General features: G+C 42.8%; 1 protein-coding gene across 1 annotated transcript in view; it reads left to right on the top strand.

Annotated features, from left to right (window-relative positions):
- The first annotated feature begins 202 nt into the window (after positions 1–202).
- The window catches only part of LOC125032562 (ovoinhibitor-like), a 27,555-nt gene continuing 19,800 nt past the window's right edge, over positions 203–7,957 (top strand). Inside the window, exon 1 of the mRNA XM_047623789.1 lies at positions 203–389. Within this exon, the coding sequence (XP_047479745.1) occupies positions 203–389 (187 nt within the window). The remainder of the gene's footprint in view (positions 390–7,957) is intronic.

The following is a 7,957-nucleotide window of genomic DNA, read 5'->3' as shown; positions in this document are numbered from 1 at the left end:
CGAGAGAGAGGATAGATAGATAAATAGACAGACAGACAGAGAGAGAGAGAGAGAGAGAGAGAGAGAGAGAGAGAGAGAGAGAGAGAGAGAGAGAGAGAGAGAGAGAGAGAGAGAGAGAGAGAGAGAGAGAGAGAGAGAGAGAGAGAGGGAGAGAGAAGCACACTGACACGATGCCATTGAGCGAGAGGCCGACCAAGACAGGATGAGTCCCGCAGGAGGTTGCAGTGGGATCCAGTGTGTGGTTAGACGCCGAGGAGTGAGCACGCGCGGAGCCACACAGGCGGGGCGTCACACGAAAGACTCGTACTACAAGGCCTCTTCCTCTCTCGTTCGTGTGTCTAAGAAGAAGTTGAAGCCTGAGGAAGGAGACACGAAGTCAACAGACGCAGGTGTGTGTCATGTCGGTTTGAGATTTCGGCACGAGAGAGAGAATCCGGCGGGAGAGTTCGATGCTTTTGATATTTTGAATCTTCGAATAAAAACAACAACTCGGAGATGTTTTATATTTTAGTTAAAATTTCCAAGCGCGTTGAGAAAAAGAGAGACAACGGCCCCAGTGTGGAAAAGTGAAAGGAAAATACGGGTTTGGAGAAAAGGGAATCACGAAGATCAGAGAAAAAGAGAAGGAAGATAAAAGACGATTTGTGAGTAAGATGTGCAGAGTCTCGAGGACCAAAAAGGGCGGAGTGCTAAGATGAAGGAAGAAAAGGTCAACGTGTTGCCGGAAGTGCCACTGTTAATGAAGCAATTATAAATCATACACACATGTGTATATATATACACACATATATACACACATACATGTATATATGTGTATGTATGTATGTATGTATATATGTATGCATGTGTGTATGTATATATGTATGTATCTCTCTCTCTCTCTCTCTCTCTCTCTCTCTCTCTCTCTCTCTCTCTCTCTCTCTCTCTCTCTCTCTCTCTCTCTCTCTCTCTCTCTCTCTCTCTCTCTCTCTCTCTCTCTCTCTCTCTCTCTCTCTCTCTCTCTCTCTCTCTCTCTCTCTGTGCTGTGTGGCGCAGCGGTAGCGATCTCGTCTAGCAATATTGCTGACCTGCGTTCGAATCCCTCGCCGCCAGTGGATGGTAACCCCGGCCATACCTTGCACACAGGGGATAACTTAGAAGCAAAATAAAACAGACACTATGTCACACCAAGAATATCCATTGTAACAAATGGAATCAAATTAAACCTTAAATTAAACCTGTGTGTGTGTATAAACAGATAGATTGATAAATAGATACATTAATATGTCTATATCTATCTATCTATCTATCTACATTTATACCTATATATCTAGATGTATCTATTTATCTATCTGTCTATATTTATCTCTCTATCTAGCTATCTATCTATATCTATGTTTATCAACTTGTCTGTTTGTTCAGTTATCCGTGTACATTTTATATCAACTTGGGCCTACTTATCGAACTATCCATCTATCTGCTGAGAGGGGATGGGGGAGAGGGAAGGGGGGGAGGGGAGTGGGGGGTGCCCTACGGAAACCACCTTGCGTTGTCTGATTCTGTGGTTTTCCCGTGGATGCCAGCTGTTTCCTCTCTCTCTCTCTCTCTCTCTCTCTCTCTCTCTCTCTCTCTCTCTCTCTCTCTCTCTCTCTCTCTCTCTCTCTCTCTCTCTCTCTTCCTTTGCTTTGTTTTGTTTGGGTCCTGTTTTTGTTTCGTTTTTTTGTATTTTTTTGGGGTGTTTTTAATTTTGTTTTCGTTTTTTTATTTCTTTTTCTCGTTTTTTTGTGATTATTGTTTATTTAATTTTTTTTTTGTTTTCTTTCTTCTTTTTTCCGTCTTCTTCTTCTTCTTCCGTACTTCTATATTTTTTTTTTCATTTTCCTTATACTTTCTCTTATTTTTTTCTACATTATCTCCCTTTTTTCTCCCGTTCTAAGAATTTCCTGTCTCTTCTTCGGCGATCTTTCTTATTTCTTTTCTTGTTCTTTTCCGTGTTTTCTCTTTCCCCTCCTTCGTTATTCTCCTTTTCCCTCTTCCGCCTTTCTCCTTCATCTCCCCTTCTCCCCTTCCTTTCCCCATTCTCTCTTCCTCCCCTCTCCCAATTCCCCATTCCCTTCTCCAGTTCCCCGTTATCTCTCTCCCCTTCAATTCCCTACTTCCACTCTCCTATTCCCTTCCCCATTCTCTCTCTCCCTATTCCCTTCCCCATCGGTTCTCTTTCCTATTCCCTCTCTCTCCTATTCTCTTCCCCATCGCATCTCTATTCTATTCCCTTCCCCATTCTCACCTTTTCCTTCCCCATTCCCTCTCCCATCCCTCCCCATCCCCTTTCTCCTATTCCCTTCCCCATTCTCTCTCTCCTATTCCCTTCCCCATTCCCTCTCTCTCCTATTCCCTTCCCCATCCCCTCTCTCCTATTCCCTTCCTCATTCTCGCTCTCCTATTCCCTTCCCCATTCTCTCTCTCTTATTCCCTTCCCCATCGCCTCTCTCTCCTATTCCCTTCCCCATTCCCTCTCTCTACTATTCCCTTCCCCATTATCTCTTTCTCCTATTCCCTTCCCCATTCCCTCTCTCTCCTATTCCCTTCCCCATTCTCTCTCTCTCCTATTCCCTTCCCCATTCTCGCTCTCCTATTCCCTTCCCCATTCTCTCTCTCCTATTCCCTTCCCCATCCCCTCTCTCCTATTCCCTTCCCCATTCCCTCTCTCCTATTCCCTTCCCCATTCTCGCTCTCCTATTCCCTTCCCCATCCCCTCTCTCTCCTATTCCCTTCCCCATTCTCTCTTTCTCCTATTCCCTTCCCCATTCTCTCTCTCTCCTATTCCCTTCCCCATTCTCTCACTCTCCTATTCCCTTCCCCATTATCTCTTTCTCCTATTCCCTTCCCCATTCTCTCTCCCATTCCTCCCCTCCCCTTCACCCCCCCCCCCCCCCTTAACCCGCCCTTATTACTTTTCCTCCCATATATAGAGCGGCCGGGATCTCGTGTGGTCAGGAACCTGTTTGGTTGGATGTCTTGGACGTGATAGTGTTTCTTTGTTTCTGTTTTTGTTTCTTGTAGGTCTAAGGGTGACGTTTGTTTTTTCGTTTGGTGTTAGGTTCGTGTTTATTTGTTTTTTAATTCCTCTCACTGTCTGTGTGTTTATTTATCGTTTGTTTATTTGTCTGTCTGTCTGTCTGTTTCTTTCTCTCTCTCTCTCTCTCTCTCTTTTTTCATCTCAATCCTTTTCCCTTTCCATTTATCTCAGTCCTCCTCCTCCTCCTCCTCTCTCTCTCTCTCTCTCTCTCTCTCTCTCTCTCTCTCTCTCTCTCTCTCTCTCTCTCTCTCTCTCTCTCTCTCTCTCTCTCTCCCTCTCTCTCTCTCTCTCTCTCTCTCTCTCTCGCTGTCTATCTATCTATCTCTATCCTCCTCTCTCTTCATCTCTCTTTCTCTATCCTCTCTCTCTCCCCATCTATCTCTTCCCTCGTGTCTGTCAACGGTATCTGGTTGGGCTTCCCCACTTCACGGAAACGCACGGTCTGATTCATCACGTTTATTGGAGACAGGTAGCGCGGGCAGTGACTGAAGGCGTGAGTGTCTTGCTGGCTGAGATAGGCCCGTCAGGAGGGGGGCCTTGTTAGGGGTGTGGTGTCCCCGGGAGGAGGCAGAGGAACCCTAAGTCGCTGGAGAGGGATTGTAGGGGTCAGGAAGAAGGTCGGAGGTCAATGGGGGGCGTTACCCTGGTCAGCACGGTGGTGTGATTGGTGGGCGTCTGACCGCTCAGAATCCTTCTCTCTCTCTGTCTATCTCTATCCTCCTCTCTCTTTGTCTTTCTCTATACTCCTCTCTCTCTGTCTATCTCTATCCTTCTCTCTCCATCTATCTCTGTCCTCCTCTCTCTCTGTCTATATCTATCCTCCTCTCTCTCTGTCTATCTCTATCCTCCTCTCTCTCCATCTATCTCTGTCCTCCTCTCTCTGTCTATCTCTATCCTCCTCTCTCTCTGTCTATCTCTGTCCTCCTCTCTATCTGTCTATCTCTATCCTCCTCTCTCTCTGTCTATCTCTATCCTCCTCTCTCTCTGTCTATCTCTGTCCTCCTCTCTCTCTGTCTATATCTATCCTCCTCTCTCTCTGTCTATCTCTATCCTCCTCTCTCTCCATCTATCTCTGTCCTCCTCTCTCTCTGTCTATCTCTATCCTCCTCTCTCTCTGTCTATCTCTGTCCTCCTCTCTCTCCATCTATCTCTGTCCTCCTCTCTCTCTGTCTATCTCTGTCCTCCTCTCTCTCTGTCTATCTCTATCCTCCTCTCTCTCTGTCTATCTCTGTCCTCCTCTCTCTCTGTCTATCTCTATCCTCCTCTCGCTCTGTCTATCTCTATCCTCCCCTCTCTCTGTCTATCTCTATCCTCCTCTCTCTCTGTCTATCTCTATCCTTCTCTCTCTCTGTCTATCTCTATCCTCCTCTCTCTCTGTCTATCTCTGTCCTCCTCTCTCTCTGTCTATCTCTATCCTCCTCTCTCTCTGTCTATCTCTATCCTCCTCTCTCTCTGTCTATCTATATCTTTCTCTCTCTCTGTCTATCTCTATCCTCCTCTCTCTCTGTCTATCTCTATCCTCCTCTCTCTCTGTCTATCTCTATCCTCCTCTCTCTCTGTCTATCTATATCTTTCTCTCTCTCTGTCTATCTCTATCCTCCTCTCTCTCTGTCTATCTCTTTCCTCCTCTCTCTCTGTCTATCTCTATCCTTCTCTCTCTCTGTCTATCTCTTTCCTCCTCTCTCTCTGTCTATGTCTATCCTCCTCTCTCTTTGTCTATCTCTATCCTTCTCTCTCTCTGTCTATCTCTATCCTCCTCTCTCTTTGTCTATCGCTATCCTCCTCTCTCTCTGTCTATCTCTACCCTCCCCTCTCTCTGTCTATCTCTATCCTCCTCTATCTCTGTCTATCTCTATCCTTCTCTCTCTCTGTCTATCTCTATCCTCCTCTCTCTCTGTCTATCTCTTTCCTCCTCTCTCTCTGTCTATCTCTATCCTCCTCTCTCTCTGTCTATCTCTATCCTCCTCTCTCTCTGTCTATCTCTATCCTCCTCTCTCTCTGTCTATCTCTATCCTCCTCTCTCTCTGTCTATCTCTATCCTCCTCTCTCTCTGTCTATCTCTATCCTCCTCTCTCTCTGTCTATCTCTATCCTTCTCTCTCTCTGTCTATCTATATCTTTCTCTCTCTCTGTCTATCTCTATCCTCCTCTCTCTCTGTCTATCTCTATCCTCCTCTCTCTCTGTCTATCTCTATCCTTCTCTCTCTCTGTCTATCTATATCTTTCTCTCTCTCTGTCTATCTCTATCCTCCTCTCTCTCTGTCTATCTCTATCCTCTTCTCTTTCTGTCTATCTCTATCCTTCTCTCTCCATCTATCTCTAACCTCCTCTCTCTCTATCTCTATCCTTCTCTCTCCATCTATCTCTAGCCTCCTCTCTCTCTGTCTATCTCTATCCTTCTTTCTCCATCTATCTCTAGCCTCCCCTCTCTCTGTCTATCTCTAGTCTTCTCTCTCCATCTATCTCTAGCCTCCCCTCTCTCTGTCTATCTCTAGTCTTCTCTCTCCATCTATCTCTAGCCTCCTCTCCCTCTGTCTATCTCTATCCTCCTCTCTCTCTGTCTATCTCTATCCTCCTCTATCTCCATCTATCTCTATCCTCCTCTCTTCCCTTCACTTTATTTATCTACTTAGTATCTATCAATCAGTCAAGAGCGTTTCTATGTGGTCAACCCCTTCATTACGGGCCGTTAACCATACCGCTACTTCAAAGTCAACAAAATTTTAAGGTAAAGTTTAGTGTACAATTCAAATACTGTATTAGGTTGGCGTTAGAGTGAAAGCGAGACTCATTTTCCTTAAAGAAAATAGATTGCTTTCTCTCGTTCTGGGAAAAAAAAATATTGGCTGTCCAGTTGAAGGGTTGCCATATCTCGTTATACTTGTTTTTATTATTTGCTTTTGTTTTATTTGTTTCTTCAATATGTATTTGTCTTCTTGTCTATGTATGTTTTTATTTATTCATGATGTATGTATGTATGTGTGTATGTATTTTTATTTATTCGTCTGGTTATTTAGTTTAATTCGTTTATTATGTTATCTATTTATCTATCAACTTATTCCTCTATTTACTTGTTTATTTGTTTGTTTGTTGAGGCGATGGCTTGCCGGGAGGTTGATGATGAGGGATGGCAAGATGACAGGTTGATGATGTTTTTTATCGGAAATACAAAGATATTATCCGGACATGTTACGTTTAGTCGGTTATCAGCAACCTCTCGAGTGAATATATCTATTTATCTAGTTTATAAAATATCTCTCTCTGAAACTTTTTTGTCTCTGTCTAATCCGTTTATTATGCTGTTGATCTATATGTCTAATATATTTGTTAATCCTTCTGTCTGTTTATCTTTCTATGCAAATCTGTCTGTCTATCTATACACCTATCTGTACATACTGTTTTTATTTATTTTTTTTATTCCCGTAACCCTCTTCTTATCCATATATTCCGCGGGGCATTTGAATCATGACGAGGATTATTATTTCTACTTCTACTGTTGCTACTAGTGATTCTACTATTACCATTACAACGACTTCTACTAAATCTGCTTCTACTACTACTATTACTACTTTCACTATTACTTTTTTTATTCCTACTACTACTAATACTACGACCACCACTACTTCTACTACTTCTTTTTCTAATACTATTACATCTACTACTACTACTATTACTACTACTACTACTATTACTACTACTACTACTATTACTACTACCACTACTACCACTACTACTACTACTGCTACCTCCACCACCACCACTTCTACAGTAACAACAACAACAACAACAACAACAACTACTACAGCTCTTCCTACAACACCTACACCAGCAACAACAGCTACAGCTAACCATCCTACCAGAGGCCCCGAGTCCTCGCCGGCGCAGCGGCACCGAAGAAAAAGACGGAGGCAAAGCCGCTATCTCGCTGGATTCGCTCGTCGCTATCTCGGGATTTCCTCCTCGGCGGACACCTGTGGCGCTCTCCGGGGAGGCTCGGCGTGCGGATGTATGTGTGTGGATACTTGTATGTGTATATATATATATATAAATATATATATGTATGTATATATATATGTATGTATATATATGCATATACACACACACACACACACACACACACACACACACACACATATATATATATATATATATATATATATATATATATATAATATATGTGTGTGTGTGCGTGCGTGTGTGTGTGTGTGTGTGTGTGTGTGTGTGTGTGTGTGTGTGTGTGTGTGTGTGTGTGTGTGTGTGTGCGCGTGCGTGTGTGCGTGCGTGTGTGTATGTGTGTCTGTGTGTGTGTGTGTGTGTGTGTGTGTGTGTGTGTGTGTGTGTGTGTGTGTGTGTTTGTAATCGTACATAATCAGCAAAGGTCTTTCTTTTTTGTGAAAGATAATATCATGATGAGAAACCGCAATTTTTTTTTTCTGTTCGTGGTGTGATATATTTTCTTCATGAAAAACAATTTCCTGTTTTTTATTATGAACACGTGAAATATCTCAAGATTGTGATGACTACACAGCTTATTCAAATATCCTTTTACACTCGACATTTTCTTCAAAGCCTTTTATATAATCCTGAAAAAATAAAGTTCTTGGCATTACTTTACATTCTTAAACGTTGTGTTATCTTGTTTTGTTAACTATTTTCTCATCTGCAAAGTTGCTTACCTTCACATATGGTAATATATTATTACTACTGCTTTTTTGGCACGAGAAATACGTCATTTGTATTTTACGTCGACATGAAACACTTTTTTTGTCCTATTTTATCTTCTTTTTCTCTTTCCTTTGTTCTCTCTCTCTCTCTTTCCCTTATTCTCTCCTTTCCTCAGCTTTTCCTCTCTCTGTTTCTCTTTCTGTGTCTTTTATTTTCTGATTTTCTTATTCCCTCT

This window comes from Penaeus chinensis, chromosome 14 (genome assembly GCF_019202785.1).
Source record: "Penaeus chinensis breed Huanghai No. 1 chromosome 14, ASM1920278v2, whole genome shotgun sequence".
Classification (NCBI taxonomy): domain Eukaryota; kingdom Metazoa; phylum Arthropoda; class Malacostraca; order Decapoda; family Penaeidae; genus Penaeus; species Penaeus chinensis.
Note: the sequence above shows the minus strand (reverse complement) of the source record. Positions and strands in the feature narration are given on the sequence as shown.